General features: G+C 38.2%; 1 protein-coding gene across 1 annotated transcript in view; it reads left to right on the top strand.

The window, feature by feature from the left end:
- Positions 1 to 24,594, top strand: part of colgalt2 (collagen beta(1-O)galactosyltransferase 2) — a 34,378-nt gene that overhangs the window by 1,737 nt on the left and 8,047 nt on the right. The window contains exons 2-11 of the mRNA XM_038279032.1: positions 16,627 to 16,737; positions 17,318 to 17,435; positions 18,062 to 18,196; positions 18,270 to 18,474; positions 20,805 to 20,924; positions 21,123 to 21,196; positions 21,320 to 21,426; positions 21,841 to 21,973; positions 22,721 to 22,848; positions 22,951 to 23,157. Coding sequence (XP_038134960.1) covers positions 16,627 to 16,737; positions 17,318 to 17,435; positions 18,062 to 18,196; positions 18,270 to 18,474; positions 20,805 to 20,924; positions 21,123 to 21,196; positions 21,320 to 21,426; positions 21,841 to 21,973; positions 22,721 to 22,848; positions 22,951 to 23,157 — 1,338 coding nt within the window. The remainder of the gene's footprint in view (positions 1 to 16,626; positions 16,738 to 17,317; positions 17,436 to 18,061; positions 18,197 to 18,269; positions 18,475 to 20,804; positions 20,925 to 21,122; positions 21,197 to 21,319; positions 21,427 to 21,840; positions 21,974 to 22,720; positions 22,849 to 22,950; positions 23,158 to 24,594) is intronic.

Here is a 24,594-nt window from a genome sequence, read left to right as displayed (position 1 = left end):
CATGGGCTATCTTCCTAAAAATATTTCAAACCCATACTTCTTTTTTCTAACTTGCAATTTGGTATTTGTGAAGATTATAGCAGTATGAATACCACTGTGAGGGACTAGTTCTGTTACCTTGCAATTAAGATGAATTATCACAAGATCTGTGACTCACAATATTCCTAAAATACATCTTACCAGACATAGACATACATATAAGAGACCCCTCATCGACTGCTTTCGCCTATAGGCGCTGACGTTATTTGGTGGCGCCATCTTGGGGCAGTCGACAGCTCCACTCGGTGTAATGTGTTCAGCAGGCAGAGGATCAATTTTAATCAACTTTAATTCACTGAATATTGAAGTAATTTTGAAGTTCTTTTTTGTTTTTTGTGTTTTGCTGAAAAAAACCCCCAAATGGTTCAGTGAATTTAAGTATTCATAGTGAAGTTCAGAGAATAGAATATTCTGATAGGATGTGTGTATGTTGCAAAGCACAGCCACTCATACATTTTATAATTTTTTTACTACAGTAAGTTAGGGTAGCAGGTTGACCTCCCCAAGATGGCGCCTGTAATTTCTGCACTGCATCGATTTGTGGGGTCTACACTTATATGTATGTCTATGCTACTAGAAATTAGCAGATGCATAGCCTAGATACAGAAAGGTTTCAGACCAATTAAATGCATTGATGTGTGTGACGTCAATTTGTCAACCAGAGGCGGAAGGCTGAAGCAAGTCAGAAATGGCTCTTTGGGTTTTAGCTGGAATACCTACAATTTCTTTTTGAAAAAAAAACTAAATCGACGCAATTTTTGCCTTTGGGGATGGGAAAGATGTTTGCTCGTTCCCCCCCGACTGGATTCGGTAAGATTCTGATTTATCAGATAGCTCTGCTAGTTGGGAAACAAATCAAGCTGCATGGCTTCTGTGATTGGCTAAAAATGGTAGCAGGTAACTAATCAGCTCGGAGAATTCTACTGAATGTCCCTCCCTTTTGCGAACACTTTCTGCATGAGGCTTTCTAGATCGATACATGTAGTTCAGTTTAAATTCTACATGATATCGATCTTGCTTATGCCACTTACTGAGTTTTGGCTGGTAGAAGTATTTATTTATTTTTTTTTGGTTTTTGTTCCACCTTTTCTACCTGATCTTGTTGACAAGGGATCAGTTCAACCTCATGAAAAATCAGACACTGGAAAAACTGCAGACTCAGAGAGGGAACCGGCACTCTGCAGTAAAGCGTAAAAAATCCTGAAGCTTACATGGATATGTGAGCGGATTAACCAACAAAAAGGGGCCCCATCAGTTATGAGAGGCATTTTTTGTACTGAATACATGCACATAATTACATTCCAGACACAGAATAGGCTTGAATTTATTTATGTTTTCAGTCTTTGATATGCAAAGATAATGTAGATCAAAGTGTCACAATATATTATAAAAATAAACTTTTCACAATTCTTGTTTTGATCAATACACCAGTGGTGTCAAAACAGTAGCCTACACTAAGGGAAAGGGTTATGTGACATTTTGAAGCACAGCTTTTAAAACTTCCTGCATCTGTGCTGCAGTGCTCACATTAATAAGAGCCGTAAGTGGAAATTTAGACGCAAATAAGATGGATGTTTTTCTTTGTTTCTCAACTTCTTCATAGTATTACTGATAGAAATATTCTAGTACGGTAAGTTGTAGTTCGATAATTTGACAATATCTATACAAGGGTTGTCTTAAGGGAAACTGTGTGCAATAGAACTCTAACCAAAAGGCCAATAAATGTCAACTAATGACTAAATACTAATGATCAAGCACTGTCATACAAATTGCTGCTTGGGTTCTGGTAATGTAAAACAGAAAAGCTGTCATTATAAAACTGCAATCATATATAAAAGAAAATATAATGCAGTAACATTATAAGTGTTTTACTTTGAACAATCTTTATTGCTGTTTTGTGGTTATGTTGGTTAAGGAAATCACATGTTTAAGAAGAAATAACGCCAGCAGTTCTCTCTTCGTTTGCTTTCATCATAATTTCCACTTTAATGCCTGAGCCAAACCACCAAATAAATTCCCCCCTAAGGCATGATATTCTAAAGGGGTTATTTAAAAAACAAATACAAATACTGTAGGGAATCAAGTCTTTTAAACAACCAGATTAGCATTTCAGTCTTTATTTGACAGAACCAAAGGGCCTAAATAAGAATATTAAAGGTAAGGATCACTTTACTTATGTGTTGTCTTTAAGAGGGAACAGGTGAATTAATCTTACTGTAACTAGTGTGCTAAAACTGATGAAAAAAAAAAGATTGATAAAACAGGAGTGAAGAAACCTAGAACTTTTTAGCTATCTGGTAGTGGCATATTGAATATATTATCATATTTTGTGTGTTTGGACTGTATCACCTTGTACAGTTTAATAATGAAACGGGCAAATGGGAGGAGTAAACCTTAAATATAAAAAATAATAAGGCCAATGTGCTTCTTCTTGAAGGCTCTCTGTGAGTTTCCACCGTTAATGTTCATGGATGGTTCAACAGATTTTATAGCCAGAAGAAATTAAGCTCAGCTGATTTTCCTTTATATCTATACATAATTAATTAGACCTTTTTGAAAGCGAGGAATAACTGGTGTATTAATAAACCTGGGGTTCATATCACTTTACTTATTCATTTATGTATTAGTTATCAAATTTGATTTATTTATAAAGCATGTTTCTTACCAATCAAATTAAATGAACTATAAAAAACACTTTGCTGGAAAAATTAGATAAATCAAGCACAATGAGTTAAAATAGAACAAGTACAATAAAATGATATGATATAAAGAGGATTTTCCTAACGAGTAAGCAAGAAAACAATGTTTGGGTATCTATACGAATAGATTGGCATGTAAACGTTTCAAAAAATATGCACGATATTTAGGTGGCAACTCTTTTGGACTAAATTTATTTTAAAATCAAGAAGTAAAAAGTAATATGAAGAGGCTTATAAATTGATCCCTAGTTAACATGATATTTTTTTAGGGTTACTATGAAATGACTGCCTAAAGCAGATTTAATAACTGGAATGGATCCTTTAATCATCAGCCAATAAAGAGATGGAGATATTTTATTCCCTTATAACTAATCAAAGTTAGAATCTTAAAGTAAGCAGCAAGAGGCCTGAGACATGCTCTGTTCACAACACGGGCAAATGTGACCTAGATCCATATTGTTTTTATTTTCTGGCAGTCAGGGTGGGTCAATTCCAACCTTTTCACCTCCCAAGAAAATCTGGATTTTGCTACTAATATACTGTATGTGTGGTACTATTACTTATATATATCTGATGTATTTCTTTAAGTATCAGAATGGTCGTCTTGTTTTCTCACTTTATCTTCCAGGCTCTGACTACTCATTCATACAGACCCCTCTCTAGTACAGTGCTCACATTGTAAATAGCTCTGCTCTATTTTTTCCCACCTTTCTTCATGTTGTTATGATGCGGTTCCTATTATTCAACAACTTATGATGATAAGACAGATGCAGACATCTGTTATTACCTCTATAAAGAGTGCCCTGCTCTCTGTGCATCTGGGTTACAACTGGGCTGGGAATCTTACTGGAATCAGACTGGATTCTGATGATGGCCTGAGCGACCCAATTCCAATCTTTAAAAATTTTTTAAATCTTTGAAAACTTTTTTTTATTTGAGTCACTTTGTGATACTAAATGGGATATTTTTCCAAGCTTTTGAACAGCCATGCTGTGTTTTATCTGAGTTTTTTCTCATAGTCAGAGTTCCCTCTACACATCCACAGAGACGTCTGTGCAGCACAGTCACTGATTGCTCTGGAAATGGTCGGTAACAGTTGTGCTCATTTTCTTAAGTTCCCTCTATGTTAACAATGAGGTCCAAATATTGTCACCCATCACTCAAGAGTTTAATAACATGGAGACAACAGGATCCACTATTACAGCTTGTCTTCTTTTAATACCCCTCTAGTGACAGCCACAACTATCATCAATTTTATACAGAGGGACTGCTGTGTGTTGTCTGTATTGTCCTTTTGCGCATGCTGGTCTCAAACCATTCAGGTTGCTCTGATGGTGGTCGCATATGAACACTGTAAACCCGAATAAATGAAGAGTTCTCAAATATTTTGAGGAAATCAGTTACTTCAAAATCTTTTAAGTTCATTACAGGAAAAATGAAAGTTATCTAAACATCTTTGTTCTCTTTTTTCAAACTAATGCCTGACTATTTAGATTTTAGTTTAGTTAAATAGTTGATATTTAAAGTTGTTAATAATAAAATCTCAAGCATTTTAGTTAGTATAATGACACCAAAATTTTGTTTCGATAATGTTTGTTTAGTTATGCTTAATGAATGCACAAATAATTCAGATTAATCCACTTATGTGTATTAAATGCACTTGAAAAACAAGAATATGTTACACTTACTCAACACATTCAAGTTAGCAGAATTTCAGCAAAATGCCAGATAAACTGCAGTGCCACTGCAGCCTATAGATGACCTGCAGTGTGACAGCAGCCTAAAGGGCGGATTATACTTCTGCAACTGCACACATCAAACATCACTTGCGTCTGGTCACGAACCAATTTTGCTGGTACGCTTCTGCAACGTCGGTCTAGAAAATCTAGGGACGCACAGCAGTTTCCCACCAAAGCGCAAGGGGGAGCCTACTCGAGAAACTGGCAGTGTGACTCAGCCTAAGATGACTTGCAGTGTGATTGCTGCCTATATATGACCTGTAGTGTGACTGCAGCCTATAGATGACATGCAGTGTGACTGCAGCCAAAGATGACCTACAGTGTGACTGCAGCCTAAAGGCTCATTTATACTTCGAAACTAGGGCCCCGTCCACACGAAGTCAAAACGAACACGAAACGCTGATATTTTCCAAAACGTTTGCCGTAAAGACGGAGACGTAAAATAAATGTGATCGTCCACACGAATGCATGAAAACGCTGCAAAATGTATGCCAGGCCTGTAAGTGGCGCTGTGGTGCCAAAGCAAAAATAAGCGACGAAATGTTGGGCATGCGAACTAATATTTATACATGGTTGCCCTGCGGGTCCATTTTCGTGGTTAAGTCAAATTCAGGTGCTGAACTATGTTGTCGATATTGCTCTGTTCTTCCTGGAGATATTCCAGAAGAAGAAGATTCTGTTGTAAGCCCGACAGCAGGGTGAGTAGCATTAGCAGCAACGGCGCCATTGTTGTTGTGATACTGGTCGCGCATGCGTGTTTAGAGGAGACGCTATGACGCATGCGTGTAAAAAAAAATATGCGGTTAGAGCGTAAAGATGGAAACGCGAAAACGGCGTTTCGAAATCTTCCCACTCTGAAGGCTGAATAAAAAAAAGATTGTTTACAGACCCCCGAAACGCCGGCTTCGTGTGGATGATAGGCTGGTTTGGTGAAAAATTTGTGCGTTTAGGCCAGGGTTCGTCTTCGTGTGGACATCTAGGTCATCTGCGAAGGTGTCGCAGTGAACGCAAAGACGTCCCTGCCCCCTCTGCAGACAATCTGCTGCACCTCTCCCAAATTGTAGGTGACAGCAGACAGTGCCGCAGACAGAAGGCCTCTGATTGGTCAAATCTACATCCGCTTGCCGGCTTGTTTTGTTTGAGTTGCGGAAAACAATTCGTGAAGTTGGACCAGCTAGAAGAGCGAGGTGCGCAAGAGCACTGGGACCCTTTTTCCACTTGGATCCCCGCTGTTTTTTGCCCTCATGTCCCTCCGCACAAACTTGTCTCCACTTCCTCACCACCAAATGTCTCAACTGAGCATTTTATGCATGCAGTGAGACTAACAGTCATATTCCCAAAAAGTGCAGAAAGCCTGTAGCTGATCTGTGAGTTGGTAAAACAAACAAACAAAAACACTTTAATGAGGTTAGATCTAATCTATGATCCCACCTCTGCTGTCATTTGTTTGTCAGTAAATCATGACCCAATTTTTCCTTACATTTCTTGCCTTGAAGTGGGCACAGAGCTCATTAAGTAGTAACAGAGGAAGGAGAAAACCTCTCATGCCTGTGTTAGTAAAGTGAAAAATGCAAGGTATTAGGAGAGGAAGGGGGGAAGGTTTATGGAGAGAGAATAGTCGGCAGTGTTAGAAACTACCAGTAACATGGCAGTTTGGGACCTTTGTTTCTCATTGACATGTGTTTGTGGAATCAAAGGCTGAATTAGAAAAAGAGTCCAGCAAGATAACACCATCAAATACTCGATATCTGGGTTTGATCGTCTTCAGTTTTGCTTCCTTAGCTTGAAGGGGGTCATAAAGAACTCCTTAAATGGAAAACTTTGGGTTTTGGCTTTCCGTGTTTTCTCCCAATCCTGACAAAACGTCCTAATGTTTTAAGCCATGCGTAGTTAATTTGATCCTCGCTTCACTTGTTACTTGCTGCCTGCTTCTGATTGCCTGCCGGCTCTGTTCATATTGAAGTGGAATGACTTTCCAGTTGCTAATCCTGGGACTGAGAGGATTTCTGGACTTGTCAGAGTTTGACTCAAAGTGGAAATTAAACTGACATACTTGGGCTTTCCTCTCAGGACCTGCATTCTTACTTTTATACCTTCATGTTGTCTGTTCAAATAGTTACTAGAAAATCATATATTTTTCACCAACTCAGAGGTCATAAACAATGAGGTTTGGTATATTTGGTATGATTTATTATAGTCTTTAAGTCAAACACTTGGTTCTTGTAAATTATTGTTCAATGTGATCTAGTTATAAAAAAACTGAAATACGCTGATCTAAAGCATTTACTTTCTATAAAAATAAGATTTATTTCAGTTTCTGAAATGACAGCCGACGGTAAAATTGTTCCACAGTTGTCTAAATACTTTAGCTCTGACTTGTCATATACTACAGCTCCTGTCAAGCATAGGGAGAAGTTAAATGTAATGATGTTTCTCATAAAGTAGCTTAGAGACATTTACCTCCACATGTTATGATGTCATCAAACTATTTTAAAGCCGTTTTGACACGTGCACTTGAAATGTGGGGATTAGTGGACTATCATAAATTGTGGTTGAACGCTGGATGAAAGTCTGTCTGTTTGGGTAAGTTATGCTCTCTGAACAGCTGAGCTCCATTGATGTTTGGCCTGAAAAGAAGAACAGATTCAGGTTTGAAAGCAGTGACTAACTTTTACAGTTTGTATAAGATCCTCAGAACACAGGTTTGTTTGGCAAAATAAAAAAAAGGGTTCCACAGCTTCTGTAAAAATGCAGAATACAGTCTCTTAATCCCAAATTGAACAAAGTTATTTGAGGGACACCTGTGGACACTGTTCGAAGGCACATTGCTTCCAATTGTGACGTTATGGAAAAATTGAAAGAAATCAGGCAAGATATCTGAAAGAGAACAGTGCACCTCAGCAAATCTGGGTCATCATGGGGTACATTTTTGCAGATGGCTGGAGTTGTGCTATGTTCATCTGTTTAAACTACTGAAAACATCTTTGGAATAACCAACTACCATACTTTTGGAGAAAGAGACACCTTAAAGCTTAAAGACCTTGTGAATTTGCTAAAGCTGCAAATGGAGCACCACTATCCACATTAAGGCAAATTCATTCATATTTGATCAAAACAATAACAGAAAGTCCACAGAGAGGAAAGATATTGATCCAAAGGCAACCTAAATAGCCAGTTTGTAGTTTATACATCTAGAGATAAATTGTATAATTTTTTTTAGATTAAAGATTTTTAAAAAATGTAAGGCATTTCAGAGGAAAAAGTTGAACACTTATAGTGTCTAAAAAACATCTCTAGGAGAAGTTTTAAAATATGCATATGGTGAGGTAGTGTGATGGGTTTACATAAAGTGCAGTTCATGTTAGTGTCATGATCTTGGTGCTGATGGCTGGCTTAATTACTCATTCCATTCACCTGTCTAACTCCACCCGGTTTCTGATCATAATCCAACCATAATGCTGTTTATTCATCATTTGTTTCCTAGCAAAGCTCAGAAGCATTTACAGTACAGATGGGTTAAACTGACACCAGATTACAAACAGCTGAACTTCATTTACTTGACCTCTAAAGTAGCAACTTAATAGTTTAACCTTTATGAGCTAAAATCTATTGGTCTACCAAAGATCCACATAGGGAACATTGACATCTGTATTTGCAAATTCATAAGAAAACTTTATAAATATGTTTGAAGCCAATGAAGGTGACAACAGTTAATTTGCTGTTGAAGGAAAAGATCTTTGTTGCTTATACCTCCTTCTGCATCGTTTTATCAGCAGCAGGAACACTTCAAAGATTCCAAATAAGGGGTGCTAAACTGCACATGCAATTTAGTTTTAGTACATGCAAATAGTCTGTGTGTTGCAGATCTATCTATCATGGAGATTGCTTTACAAATGTTAAGATGTACAAACCAGTTTGGTTCCATCCTATGACAATAAGCAGATTGCATGTCCTACAGATATTTGTGCTTGCAACTGACTTTTGGAAGTACTAAAAAAGATGCAACAGCTGCAGCCGCAGCTGAGTTTCCTCAATTTTTTTAATTTGCAAATTCTCCACCCATGAATTTGTTCAGTTATGATCATTAAAGTCGGCATATTGATGAAGGCACAAACTCAAAAAAGCCTTTCCACTCACTGTCTGCGAACTTGTAAACGCAAATCACTTTTTGCCTTTTGTAAAGATCTGCTCTGCATGTCCAAACATGCCTGCACCTGGTTTAAGACGACAGACCCTCTGAAGATTAGGCCCATAGACTGCAGAGTGCAAATAAGGTGCTAAATAGGAGTCAAATTTAGATGTTATTGAACTGCATAAGAGGGAAAGAAGTGGGTTTTTTATTGCTATTAAAGTGACCCAATGTTTAGGGGACCGAGTTGTAAGGAACAGATTATCTCAATAGTTCATTATTACATTTGGAAATTATTATATTTTCAGGTATCTGCCAGCATTGTCTGATCTCAGCACTGGCACTGAATAGGCTATTTACAGGGTTTTGTCCAAAATATGCCTATGACTGCTCATGGTGTTCCATTTATATCTCTGGTTTAGATTACTACGCATGGATTCAATTTTATAATTGTTATAGTTTTGTTTGGATTTACTCCCTGTTTTCCATTGAGTCCTCATACATCAAATTCTCATACATCGGCTCCAACTTTAGCTCTCCTAACATAGTCAAGGTAATATTTCCCAGACAAGAAACAGAGTAAACAGATTCAGAGAAAGAACTTAGATACCCAAATATATATTTAACTTTACAGCTACCTCAGGTTAATCAAGTTTGTAGAAGACTTTTGGGAGTAATTTACTCTTGAATTGTTAGAAGCAATTACTGATTGCTTGGAGAGTGAATACAATAATTATTATATATTTCTTTGACATTCTGTTGATTTAAAATTTCAATAGGTATAAAGGAAAGACTGGTGGAGTATCGAAAGAAGATTCAGTGCTCCACTCCCTCATATAGCCGCCATGTACATCTTACCTTGTTACGGTTTAGGAATGTCCTTAATCAGCAGGAGGTTCCCACAGACATACTGTATAACTTCTGGCGGAATAAGGAAGATCCATGGATCTGATGTTTAAAGTAAAATAAAAAAATAACCATAACAGTCTAGAAGTAGAAACAAACCAATTCTATAGGTTTATAAAATATTACAGCTGTTTTTAAAAATATATATTAGATACTAATTTAGATACTAACAATTGTGCATAGAACTTAAAAAGTATTCAGTAAAGTAACATTTATTTCTATTATTTACAATGTACGCAAATAGAGCAGATTAATATTTGCCTCCTCCATTGCTAGTGGAAGGCAGCACCAACAGACTGGAAAACAGCTTGTTCTCCTTATGGCTGTAAACAAAATACCATAGAAACACCAATAAACACACACTGACACGCAAACTCCTACCAGCCAAATAGATGGACCAAAATCTTTTTTTTAGCTTATATTATCTCAGACTGTTTGTCAAGTGTTGTACCCTGACTATGAATGCTAAAATGAGATGCTTCCACTTTCATTGTATCCTGTTCAATGACAATAAAGCTGGATGCGGATTGAACTTCCAGATAAGTGTCTGCCTCATTTAATACGTTTAGCAATCAGCTACACATCATTTAAATAAATAGATTTGCAGCTGTGCTCTCAGGTCTGACCCTCACAGTCCATCCATCCCGTGCTGGTGCTGGTGCCTATCTCCAGCTGTCTACGGGCGAGAGACTGTGCACACCCTGGACAGGTCGCCAGTCCATCGAGTACTGAATTAATAATTTGATTTTTAAACTCTGGATTTTACCTCAGACTCCCCCCCATCAACTTTTATCTTGTAGCAAAAGTCTTAGATATGCATATTTTCAGAGTTCTTTTTTTGCTGAGGCAATCACTTCTGCCAGTGGTCCAAAATGATTGTGCTACATTGAAGACTGACAAGTCAATACCTGCAAAATGATTTGAAGTCTGCAAATGAGTAATTACTCATTCTCATGGTTCAGTGAAGATCGAGGAAGGCCGTTCTTTACAGGCTGGCATGCCGGTTACCATTTGAGCACATCCAAATCAATCTAAATATTTGAACAATCAAAGCAAGAAGTGGTGATCATCTAAAACAGTTTTTTCCACCTCTACTTGAAGCTAAGTGTCAGGTCTAAATACTATGATATGTATTTGCTTTCCTGAATATCTGAGAATTGTCATATTTTTTTTAAACTTTTGAATCTGAATGCTGAACATGGCACATCTGTGCAACTTTACAGCTTTTGAAGCTGTTGTTGACCCTCGGAGCTGTGAGGAATTTCAGCCAAGAGAGTCCTTAAAACCTAACACCTCCTCTCTCCTTCTTTTCTCCTTACCCCCCCAAACACACACACATACCCTCTCCACACCTCTTCTCTGTCTCCCTTGCCCTCTCAGGCCATTAAAAACTTGACAGCCACGTCAGCTCAGGGAACAAACCACAAAGACAGCACAGAGACATTAGACTCCTGCAAGGTCATTATGCGGCAAAGGCTTCAGCAGTCCAGTCTGAGGCCCCGTCCACATGAAGTCAAAACGAACACGAAACGCTGATATTTTCCAAAACGTTTGCCGTAAAGACGGAGACGTAAAATAAATGTGAGCGTCCACACGAATGCATGAAAACGCTGCAAAATGTATGCCAGGCCTGTAAGTGGCGCTGTGGTGCCAAAGCAAAAATAAGCGACGAAATGTTGGGGATGTGCACTAATATTTATACATGGTTGCCCTGCGGGTCCATTTTCGTGGTTAAGTGAAATTCAGGTGCTGAACTATGTGGTCGATATTGCTCTGTTCTTCCTGGAGATATTCCAGAAGAAGAAGATTCTGTTGTAAGCCCGACAGCAGGGTGAGTAGCATTAGCAACGGCGCCATTGTTGTTGTGATACTGGTCGCGCATGCGTGTGTAGAGGCGACGCTATGACGCATGCGTGTAAAAAAAAAAATGCGGTTAGGGCGTAAAGATGGAAACGCGAAAACGGCGTTTCAGAATCTTCCCACTCTGAAGGCTGAATAAAAAAATTATCGTTTACAGACCCCCGAAACGCCGGCTTCGTGTGGATGAGAGGCTGGTTTGGTGAAAAATTTGTGCGTTTAGGCCAGGGTTCGTCTTCGTGTGGACGGGGCCTGAGAGGGGTTTTCTCACTCCTTAATTCCATTGGGGATGATACTAGATAGCTTATTGGGTCAACAGTGTGCTGAAAATGATGCTAGCTCCTTTCAGACCTGTCTTTATCTGAAAGGGCCAGTCTCTGTGTTTTGGGGCAGAATATCTGACACACTTTGCAGGAGTGGGTAATTAATGAAGTGTGCTGCAGAAGGATTAATAACTAGGTATGTAGGTAGTAACCTGGCATAAACCAGATTAATACATGTAGTTCAATCTGAATTCTGCACACTATCCATCTGGAAAGGCTCCTGTGGAAAGGGTTCGCAAAACTAGAGGGACATAGTTTTGCGAACAGTGTGACTGTTTGCGGGAACTACGGTTCTTGGGTAAAGAACCAAGTGGCACTGCCTCCCATTACAAGCTTTTAGCCAGTCAGAGTAGCAGTAGAAGATGTTATGTATCAGACGTATGTGTTTTATATTGATTTACCATTTGTATGTGGTGTGTACTTCAGCATGTCTCTCCATTTAGAGTTAGACAGCCATGATTCTGGATTCCCAAATAGCAGCTGGTGATCACTTCACAGGACTTTTTCATCATTGTCGCCAACGTTTACAGCAGTATTGCGAAGCTTCTCAGCTTCAGCCTCTTGGTCGTCCATGAGAGCGACTTAAAGAGACGCAATTATGACAAAAGGATCCCTCTGCATCTTCCTTATTTGTTCCACAACTACCAGAGTTTACTGATAAATTAAACTCTTGCCCAATCCACAAAGGCCCAAATCGCATTGTTTTGCTTGTTTTCAAAAAGAAACAGATGGTTTTCCAGCTAGAACAGACTGAATAGGGGAGTCTACAGATATATCCACAGACACAGCCATGTTTGTTTTGCTTCAGTTTCCTGCTTCTGGTTGATGTCATACACGTCACTGCGTCTAGTGTTGTGAATTGGCACTATATAAATAAACTGAATTGAGTCTAATTTGTTTTAAACATTTCTGTATTTGAAGCTAATGTATCCATTGGCTTCTTGCAAGATGTCTTTTCAGGAGTTTTTGAATTCACAAATCTCCCAACAATTCATCTTGCTTACAAGGTAATTTTCGTAGTGCAGGAGGCCCAAAGGACTTTATTTAGTGGCCTTCAGGTGATCGCCATAGACATCAGTCTACATTCTTGTAGCTGCTTTGTTTCTCCTTTGACTTGAATCTGAGAAATGTAACACTGAGAAGAAGCTTTTCCTCAGCTCTATCACAGAGCCACCATCTTTCAAAGCCTGAGCTCCGTCTCACATCACTTCAACCTATCACTCCTAAAGCAGATTCCTTTCATTTTGACCCAAACATTGTAGCCAGAACTAAATATTTATATAATAATTAATTTACATCAACATTCATTAAACAATTAATTAGAATCTTTATTTTAGTAGAATTAATCATTTTATGTTGTACCACTCTAGATGTTCTGTGGATGCATTATTATTGAAAAGTTTTTCATTTTGACGGAGAAAGTTGTAGCTTTTACCTTTAAATATTTAACTCTCTATCAGATTAAATGTAACCACTGCAATAATATAATACCCAATCATGTTACATTATAGTAGCATTCTGTTGTTCATTTGTAAAAGGAAAGGGGTTTCTTGGGTGGCATCAATTAAGATTCCAGTTTAACTGAGATTCTGAGAGGCTGCAGGAACAAGCCTGATCCTACAGCCCTCAGGTGATCTACAATATCAGCTTCCTGTTACTGAACCTTTTACAACAGCTTGAAAGGTCCCACTTTGTTAGTACTTTACTGGCTGCACAGATGCATGAGATGAGAGCCTCTGAAAATGAAGGCTGATTGGTCTGTTTGTAGCAGGAGTCACTCTGATGTTTGTGTTCTCACTCTGTGCAGCTTGTATAATCTTTTAGATGATAATATCTAATAGATGACTGCCTTCATGTTTACATAAAGATTGAATTTGAGGAGATTAGATAGGGGACGTATAAATGGAAGTCTCTGAAGTGATATTAAAGGAACGGTGGTGTGTAGGTGAGGGCCCTGCTCTCATGTGTTGTCCAGATGGTGCTCATAAATTCTGAGAAGAGAGGAAGCCTAACTCCTAAAGCTGCAGGCAACAGAATAATGAGGCTGTTGCTTACTGTAAGCTTTAAAAAACAGCAACGTGTGAACACTATGAGGCAAGAGAGTAGGATAGCCAGCTGCAACAGAAGAAAACAACAGATAAAAAAAAAAAAAAAACAAACAAACAGATTTTTGGGGATTTTTTTTATTATATGGAAAAACAGTATTATAATGATTCTCATTGTTTTGCATGGAGGGTTGCACATCCATTGTGGGTTTCCTTTCTATGAACAGATGGACAAAATCCCCCTGTGGATTTGAAATCAGCTGTAGAGACTCTGATATATTAACTTAGGGAAAATGAAACCGGAAAGGACAAGCACTTGTCAGAAACTGTTTTAAAGAGATAAAATTGTTAAACCTGAAAAGAAAAGTCCTTGGAAAATTATTGAACATTAAAGTATGTTACTTAGATTTGATATCATAGATTATTCCAAAGTGGTGCATGACTAACAAGGGCTTAAAGTAGAAACTCATTATGTCAGAAGAAGAAAGACAAGCAAGAGAGAAGATGCATTTAAAAAATATCCTTAATAAACTTGTCATCAGCCGCAGGCCTGAATAACTTACTGAACTATTGTGCCACTGTGCCATGTGTAAAATCTCCAGTGGGACCTTCGTTCTCTTAAAGGTTTAAAATTAAGTCCCTCCTTATTGGCTAGATTTATTTATTTTTGAACTCCACATAGAATAAAACATTCTATTAGCTTTCGGTGTTTTATCTTTGTTGTTCCTTAGCAACTCAGAGGTTCCTAAATAAAAATACTTCCTAGACTTTTCGAAGTTTGTTTAACAAATGGCTGATTTTCCTCCCACTTAACGTTTGTGCACTACTTTCTTTCAGCCTGTTACATAAAATACCTTAAAATACTTTGATGCTTATATTTCTCAAATAAAAAAAAGTGGAAAATGTCAAATGGTGTGAATAACTTTGCAAGGAGCTTTAAGCATAATTTAGTTTCACATATCCATAAATAAGAGAGTGCCCGGAGATGTAATAGCTGTAATGGAAAATCACAGTTTACTGAGCCCTCAGTGCCCAGAGCGGCTTCTAGGAGGGATCCACTGAACTCTGAAAACAGTGAAGCAAATCCACCAACTGGATAAATGAAGCTTTATTAATCAATGTTTAAAAAGTTAAAAAACCAAATAAATGATGGTATAAAGTTAAAGACACATTTTACATCTTTTGGCATCTTTGATGAAGTTAAGATTGCCCACAGAATTACAGCCATTCCAACAATCCTCATTCAATTTGGAGGTAGACAGAGCAAGCCCAGTAAGGACACACTGTAGTAAGAAAACTGTTCATGAAGTCAGAAACAGAATTTAGATGCAGAAGGTGTTTGAAAAAGCTCTGTGACACACTCAGTTCCCATATATTATATTATGCATTGTTTTTACTTTTTCTCTAAGATGTTCTCTTGATCAATAGGGATTGCCTTTGAGTCAGTGCAATCAGCTGGTTTTCCTTAGATAGAAAACTATGAACCAATCTGACTTTATGATCTAATTAAACTGTCCCCGTAAAGTGCCTTAACATGACATGTGTTGTAAATTGACGCTTTATACATAAACTGAAATAAATTAAATGTAATTAATAATAAGCAAATGGAGTCTGCAGGAGCACAGTTATTATTACTGACAGAAGCACAGTGAAGAAACCTGCACATAAACATGTTTGCACATCGTCTCATTATCAGTCAGGTGTTTCACTTTTGACCTGGCCTATAATAACAAACCCCCCAGAAGAAAAACAACAAAAAAACATATTGGAACCAGTCATCAAAGTCAGTTTTTCCCTGCCTGTGCCATTATCCTCCCAGTTTTACTTTAGCTTTACACGCTTATTGAAAACTTTAAACTAGTAGTCCTGCAGCACATAAATAACAGGTCACACTGCTGTAAAAGAACATTCCCAGGATGCAGAAATGATCATCCACATGCTCTGCCACATATTTGCAAGTACATACTTATACAGACACATAGTATTAGAATGGCTGACCCTGTAGTTTGTGGCCTGCAGATGTTTAATTTGGATGAGGTTTTTATTTGTTTCCCAGAAGATAATCAAAATTCCACATGTGAGTAAGATCGGAGATTTTTAGGGGAACAATGTTTGAAAAAAAAAAAGTTTTTCTGTGTGTTTATTTCCATAAAAGTAAGAGAACAGGTGTAGTGTGTCGATGTGGGGATGTAAATGTGTGGAGACCTGGCTGGTTTTTCGCTGTGTAAAGTGTGTTTGTTTGTTTATCTGTCCAACCTAAAAATGGCAGCAAATTTTAAAGACGGCACAGCTAGGAATATTACAGCCGGCAGTGGAAAAGTCCAAAACCACCAAATGTCTGTTTGTTTTCACATGGCCAGACGCGGGATTTTTCCTAATATCCTGTTGACAGTTTGCCTTAAATTACCTTTTAATTTTAGGTAGAGGAAGGGAACGGTGGAGGTTTATTTTGGTTATTCCTGAAAAAAAATAAATAAATAAAATAAAGTGCATTGGATGTTCTTGGTTAATTTCTGTCTTTAATAAATTTGCATACACTTGACTATTAAGCACAGTGATTCCATTGTTTCTATGATTGAACACCTTTAACCAAGTTGGGGATCTTTGAAATGAAGCTACTGTAAGTGCATATGTGTTAGTTTGTGCTTTGTTACTTTAGGACAGCTTTTGTTCAAAGTTAACTGCATCAGTTCCCCAAAAACCTGAGAAAAGCCTTGTTTTCACTGCAGCTGCTTTGAACTGATCAACTCTCCTGCAGCATGTGTGGTTTACAACACTGAGCCTGCTGGTTGAAGCTTAATTTTGTTACATTATAAAACCTGCTCTCCATACCTTGATCCCAGCATGCCCTAGCTCATGTCTAAGTTTAAAGCCTTGCATGTTTTACAGGGCAGCAACAGACCACAATGTGGACAACACCACTGCTATGTTAAGAGAATGGCTGAAAAGAGCACAGCGTGTTTATCACTACGTGGAGTGGAGGCCGATGGAGGAACCGAGGTATGTTCATGAACAGAGATCTATCTATCTATCTATCTATCTATCTATCTATCTATCTATCTATCTATCTATCTATCTATCTATCTATCTATCTATCTATCTATCTATCTATCTATCTATCTATCTATCTATCTATCCATCCATCCATCCATCCATCCATCCATCCATCCATCCATCCATCCATCCATCCATCCATCCATCCATCCATCCATCCATCCATCCATCCATCCATCCATCCATCCATCCATCCATCCATCCATCCATCTATCTATCTATCTATCTATCTATCTATCTATCTATCTATCTATCTATCTATCTATCTATCTATCTATCTATCTATCTATCTATCTATCCATCCATCCATCCATCCATATATATATATTATTGCATATACTTTATTAGCTATAGTTATGGTCCTTTTATTTGAAAGAACAATTGTTAGGGGTTAAAATATGACAATATCCACTCATCAAATGGACAAGTGAACTCTTAGTTTCTTTGACAAAATGTCTAAACAAAGTCAAACATCTCTAAATGTTATTCATGAAACGATGATGATTTTCTCTACTCTCCTTTTTAGTTCCTACACAGATGAGTGGGGTCCGAAACACTGGCCTCCTTCCAGATTCAGCCACGTCATGAAGCTGAGACAGGCGGCCCTGAAGGCTGCCAGGGAACGATGGGCCGACTACATACTGGTAACACCTGAAGTAGAAATAGGAAGGCATACATCAAGGATTTAATCTTTACTCAGTAGGACTTACACATAGTGGGTTTTTTTAGGCTTCATCAGTGAAATGTTTTTATTTTATGCGTATAATTTCAAAATGAATAATTATGGTTTGAATTTGACTTATTAATGCAGAAAAACTTTGATCAATTTCTAATCAGTAATCAGTATTCAGGCTCCATTAGTGTGTTTTTTTTATCAAAAAAACAAGCCATAATAACCCAAACCGAACATTTCCATTGTTAGACTCGGTGGTAAAAACATCCTGTTGGGTGATTCTTTTTGCAGCTTAGACAGACAGCAGATCAGAGGACATTGATGACCGCTATGGGAAGGGTTGGATTGAAGCATAGTCATGTTGGATTCGAATTGGCCAGTCAAAGTCCACAACAAATCCAATTAAATTGGGAAGAAATACTGTTTATAGATGATCTTTGTGGTTGTAACTTCATGAATACTTTAACTTTGCTGTGTAGAATTGATCAGAATTTATAATTCTGTTGTAAATATTTAATATTTTTTTTCTGTTTTTATTCATCTTTGTCTTTTAACAAAACATAAAGCTTCCTTACTTTAAAAGCAACCCCTCTTCAGTTTGTTGACAGTGACAACCTGCTGACCAACCCCCGAGTGCTGAGCCTGTTGATGGCCGAGAACCTGACGCTGGTCGCCCCCATGTTGGAGTCTCGCTCTCTCTATTCCAACTTCTGGTGTGGTGTCACCCCACAGGTGCAGCTCAGGCATTAGTCAGCGCATTCATCCATCCTCTCAGAGTTATCAACTAAACATCTTTGTCTCTTAGGGTTACTACAAGCGAACCCCGGACTACCAGCCCATCAGGGAGTGGAAGAGGCTTGGCTGTTTCCCTGTTCCCATGGTGCACAGCACCTTTCTTTTGGATCTTCGGCGTGAATCCAGCCGGGACTTGGCTTTCTACCCACCTCATCCGGACTACAGCTGGGCCTTTGATGATATCATGGTGTTTGCCTTCTCGGCACGTCAAGCAGGTCGGTTTGCAGCTCTCACCAAACCACGAGACTTCATGCAAGGAAGCAAATTCCTCATGAAATGCGTGCCATCAGTCACTGTCTTAGCTTAGCAGTCACTCAAAACAAAGAAGGTATTTTTTACATCATGCCAAAGTGTACTGATGAACAGCTGAAACAGTTTCTTTGCATGTCAGATTCATTCTAGATTTCAGAGACAAATGTCTGCAATGCATTGCTTTGCTGAGTATGTGCAGCTTTTCTGGCTGCACAGTTTGTGGAGTTAATAATCAGCAACAGGTAACAAGCAGGATCATTAAACGTCCTCGTATGTGCTGCAAAACCAAATAAACACATGAAAGGATTAATGTAAACATTAGCAGATGGAAGCATAAGTTTTGTCCAACTCATAAATGAATATCAACCCCAGGAGGATAAAGGTGACTTCAATTATTTCTTAAATCAGAGATTTTACACCCTTAAGGCTCATTATTGTCCAGGCTTCAAAGATTTACCATCCAGGTGGGACACCTGGTTTCTTGACCCCTGAGACTTTACTCTGTGACCCCCCCCCCCCCCCCCCCCCAAGTTTTTTGTGTTTCTTCCTAGGGCTAAAGTGGAGAAGAACGTTTCTTCATGAACATAAAAAAGTACTTGGCATTGTTGTTTAAAATGCATCTGGAAAGTAAGAAAAAAAATCCAATATTTCGACTTTAAATTATTGCATTTCTGCTGTTTTGTTGCACATTCTCCCACATGTGTTAAAAGAACAATTATTCACTTGAGAGCTTAATCAAAAGTAGTGGAGTTTCCTCTCTGTTTCTTTTTTATATATTGCCTTGTTGCCTTCTGCTAGTTTTTCTTTCTAATTCTGAAGTTTTATTGATTAGTAATTTCTCTGCTCTCCACAAATCTAAATCATCTTAAGTAATGTTTTTAAATGCTGAAGAAACTTGGTCATTTTCTAGAAAATAACAAAACATGGCCTAAAAACTGCATGACTCTGTTCATGGGTCGATTATTGCAACCTTTTGAGTCATTGTTATAATTCGAACATTACACTGGAAAAAAATGAAATCTAGATAAGTCATTTTTTCTTAAAGTAAGTGATTTTGTTGTTGAATTGAGGGGATAAAAGAGACATTTTGCCTATTAGAACGAGACGATTTACATTTAAAATAAGAAAACACAATTGCATTATCTTATTTCAAGTGCATATTATATAATCATCTTATTTTAAGACTAAAAGTTCTCATTCCATTGGCAAAGTATCTAATTTTCCTACTTAAATTAAGGGTAAATTCATTTAATTTAAGAGATTGTTACTTATTTCTACATGTTTTTCCAGTGAAGCTCTTCAATAAAAGATCATGCACATAACATAATGCTGCCACCACCATGTTTTAACCTAAGGGCCAATAAATGTTTATCTTCTTTATCGCCTGCTGCCATATCACAAAAAAGCTTATTTAAAACAGACACATTTGTGTTTTCTATTTAAAGTTTTAATCTTTGCTAAGGAGGTGACAAAAACCAACTTTAAACTATACCAAAACAGTATTCTGGCATAAAATTGTTTTGTAGAACAATCTATATATCTGTAGAAAATGTGTTCTATCTGTGAAGGTTAATAAGGGATTAAACCGTGTATTTTCATAAGGGCCAAATCATTAAGCAGAAATGATTCAGTGGCCAAACATCTTATTTTTGTTATTTAAGACAGAAAATCATTATCATTCAGAAAGTATATATTTTTTTGGCCTGCAATACAATAAAAAGGTAATATTTTTATTAGAACAAAACAAGGATTTGTGATCGCTTTTCTACAAAAAAAAAAAATAGAAAACGCTTAAAAGGTCTTGCTTTTTGCTCCATTAAAAGACTTTTTAATGTGTTTATCTTATATATTTATTTATTCCTATATTTTTATATTTGCTCAAAAAAGTTTCTTTTTTTAGATAATTGACTAAGCTTAATAATTATTACAACTACATCCAGCCTTTCTCATCTTACCTGCTAAAACATGTTTTGACAATTTTGTAAATGGACAACTGTGTAAGCAATAGCTTATTCTGTCATGTTGGTGAGCTAAAAACGAACTAATTGGACATATTAGGATAAGAAAAGTTTACATGACTATGAAAAAGCAACACTGGTGTTTAAATGGTCCTGATTTCTTTCAGTTTTTATTTTAATTCTTCTTATGTTTATTTTTCTGTGAGAATGCCTTTGTGTTTAAGTTTGCGGTTGCTCTGGGGTCGAGGATAAGAGGATGAAATGCTGGCCTAATTTCCATGTGTGTTGGAAATGTTTGTCTTACAGCATTCTGTTTATGTGTGTGTGTGTTTCAGGCGTGCAGATGTATGTGTGCAACAAGGAACACTATGGCTTCCTGCCCGTCCCTCTCAAAGCTCAACAAAACGTGGAGGATGAAAAGGAGAGTTTCATACACACCGTCACAGAAGCTCTAAGTGAGTTTCTTCAAGACGCCTCATGTTTAGATTTTATTACCTCTTGACTTCCTCTTCACCTCTCAGTGTTATTTCTTCTCCCTCTTGACCTTGATGACCCTTCATAATGGCTCCATGGTGACCCCTCTCTAAGACCCCTCCAACCCCTCCCTGTTTCTGCTCAGACCTAACATAGACCCCTTGGTATTTTCTTATCAGTTGAACACGACATCGATCCTTCTCAGTACGTCTACGCACCACTGTTGCCCCCGGATACAATGGGCTTTGATGAAGTAAGTCTGCTGGTATTTAGGTTTGCTTTCTAATCAACAATCTAAACATTTTCAGTGTCAAATCCTAGTTTTGTTGTTTTGTTTGTCCACTGTGGAATGAGTTGTTTTATTTTGCCACGGTAGATTTTCCTGATCAACTTGAAACGGCGGCTGGACAGAAGGACCAGGATGCTGAAAACAATGGCCTCCCTGGGCATTCATGGCACACTGATTGACGCCGTGGACGGAAAGTAGGTCACAAAGGCTACACGCCTGCATGCTTAGCATCTTAATCAGAAATCTGAATTTTTTTCTAAGGCAGACTGATTTACTCAGAAACAACCAAAGTCTTTCCAGCAGCTTTCGTCTTTCATCTTGAGTTTGTCACATTTCCTGTCAGGAAGCCCTTCTTCCTCTCTAACTTTGTATTCATTCCTTCTTGCTTGAGTTATTTTTCCTCCTTCTTGCAGACTTTAATCCATTCTTAGGAATCTCCTAATCCCTGTAAGTCCCTTTATTTGTCTGACAACCTGTGTGGCAGCATGATGTTCGTGCATGGTTTATAATGACGACTAATTCAGTTGAATAAAATGTTTATTTAGATTCCTTTATGCTGCATTTTTGTTCTCTACATCATCTTTTCTTTTTTATTGTCTTTCTCTCAGAGCTCTGAATACATCCCAGCTGCAGGCACTTGGAATAGAGATGTTGCCAGGCTACAAGGATCCATATTCTGGTCGCGTCCTAACCAGAGGGGAGATCGGCTGCTTCCTGAGTCATCACTCCATATGGAAACTGGTGAGGGCGGGAGCATAAGCAAATAAATTAAAAAATCATGTTTAACGCAGGTCCTTTTTTTCTTTAAACCTTTTCCTTTTACCAGCACTTAAAAAAACGGTGATATTGTTAAAAAGAAAAACTGTTTAACAGTATTTTAAAAAGTTAAATATTGGTGATTTGGGATTAGAAAAATACGTCTTATTTCTACCTGTACGTTAAAAGTAACAGAATAAAATCCTCAGCAAAGATGTGACAAGTCTAAGGATGCATGCTAGGCTTAGACTGAAAAATAAAACAGGTTCAGTCCAGCCCTAAGGCATAGTAGTGAAGTGATATTATTTGGGTTAAAAAAAGCATTATATATGAACCCTTAAGGGAAGAGGGCAGGAAGAAATTAGATTATAAACAAAGTCTTCAGAGATTCTGCACATAAATGTTAATAACGCTCCATAATGTGTACTGTAGGATGGTGATGAAGTGGAGATAATTTAGGTGAAAGAAAATGTAGTTTCTATCAACCTATCCCAACTTTTAATCTACTCTTAGAAGGAGGTGGAGCAAACAAACAATGAGCAGAAGGTCCACATACGCAGGGTCTGTTCAAAACACTTCACACCGAATGTAAAGCAAGGTGGTCCAGAGGTGATGATTGGGGGGGATCTATGAGCGCCTCGGCGGTCAACCTATAAACACTGAGCAGAACACGGAAACTGGTCATAGAGCTGAAATGTGTTTTTCTCCTCTTTTTACTTTTCTCTTCCACAGGTGGTTGAGCGTGGCCTCCAGAAGGTCCTTGTTCTGGAGGATGATGTGAGGTTTGAGCCCAGGTTTAAACGAAGACTTCAGGCTATAATGGAGGACATAGAAAAAACCCACCTGGACTGGGACCTCATGTGAGAACCAGTCTGAATACACAAATGAGCACCTCTGTGTTCTCTTGTCATTTTAGATCCTAAAGAAAGCGACGTACTCTGTCTTTCCTTTTCTACCTCCAGCTATGTGGGAAGGAAGCGTATGCAGGTACAGCAGCCCGAGCATTCAGTGGAAGGTGTGAACAACCTGGTTGAAGCCGACTATTCCTACTGGACCCTCGCTTACGCTCTCTCACAGGAGGGGGCTCGAAAGTTACTGGCAGTTCAGCCTTTAACAAAGATGCTGCCCGTCGATGAATTTCTACCCATCATGTTCAACAAACATCCAAAGTAAGCCTTTACTCTAGTTTTCTCAGACCTAAGATTATAGTACAAAAAAGACACCTAAAAATGATGCATGCATTTTAATATTTTGTTCTATTATTGCCACAAACCTCAGTGTATTTAAGTGGGATTTTATGTGAAAAAGCCACACAAGCCAAAGGAAAATTAAATATGATTTCAAGTGGTTTTATAAATAAATGACTGAACATGTATGCATTTGTAAGCAGTCAATACTTTGTGCAATTGGCTATATAAAGCTGATGATAACAGACTCTCCATTCAAAGAGTCGACTCGGTGCCAGCTATTGTGTATTTATAAAAACAATGTCAGCCTCTAGAGATTCAAAGCCTGTAGAGAAGATCCCTAAAGACGTGCTGTAATTACAGAGAAAGGAGGTCACAAACTGATGCACAAAACACTTTTCTGATTTTCATTTATATTTGACAACCATATCTCATTTTAATCCACTTAGAGTCCATATGGAATTGGTATATTGTCTAAAGAGCCCCATGAAATAGGAGTTTGACGTAAAATGTGAAGATGTATTTTAAGGGGTAAAACTGTTTGGCACACATGTGGCTATAGCTAAATGAGAACAAATGTTTAAAACAAACAAATCTCCTTTTGAACTGTAAAGTAGAAAGCCACAAAGCTCTATTCTGCAGTGTGTCTGAGTGCTGTTAGCCTACATGTTTTACACAGCTAACAGACTGATGAAGCGTTGGTTCATACATTCCATCCAGTTTTAATGGAAATTAGAATAAATGTGCATTTAAACTCCTGCAGCATGCATGGATCCTGCTGCCACAAAAAAGAAAAAAAGAAAAACACACACTAAGACAAAAAAAACAATAAAGCACTGCAGAGCTACTAATTGAACAACAGTACAGTAATTATCTAAACATAGAGAAGTGAGGACCTGTTCCCTGTGTGACTGTTTTACACTGTGGGCAGCCTTTCAGTTTGCGGTAAACCGCTGCCTCTGTCATGTTCAGCTTCTTGTACTGGTCCTTCATTACTTTCGGGTCCTTCTCCAGTTTTCCCTTTCTGTCCAGCACAACTTTCCTCACAGACACAGGGCACAGATTGTTCTTACTGCTCAGCGTGCCTTACGGTGCCTCATGCAGGACAAACAATGCCTACATTTTTTTTCTTTTTTTTCTTCACCTTTGGGTTTTCCGTTCGAGCCCCCTCCTCCTCCTCTAGCCCCCCACCATCTCTCGCCTGTCTTTCTCAATGCTTCTTATATGTTTCTTTAGCTTCCTAAAGTTGTGCTGTTCTCCTTTCTGCTCGAGAGCACACCTTTTTTCATGGCTGTGTCACCCACTTTTCCTCCCCCTCTCTCTTTGAGGAATGTCGGGCAGCGTGGCTCTTCCTGCAGCCTGCTGCAGGGGGACAGGATTCCCATTGATAGTGCTCTGAGCATGGGGGTGGGTTTAGGA

Source organism: Cyprinodon tularosa, unplaced genomic scaffold (genome assembly GCF_016077235.1).
Source record: "Cyprinodon tularosa strain WSP-4 unplaced genomic scaffold, ASM1607723v1 ctg147, whole genome shotgun sequence".
NCBI classification, from domain to species: Eukaryota; Metazoa; Chordata; class Actinopteri; order Cyprinodontiformes; family Cyprinodontidae; genus Cyprinodon; species Cyprinodon tularosa.
The sequence above is the reverse complement of the archived record's forward strand: the minus strand, read 5'-3'. Positions and strand labels throughout refer to the sequence as shown.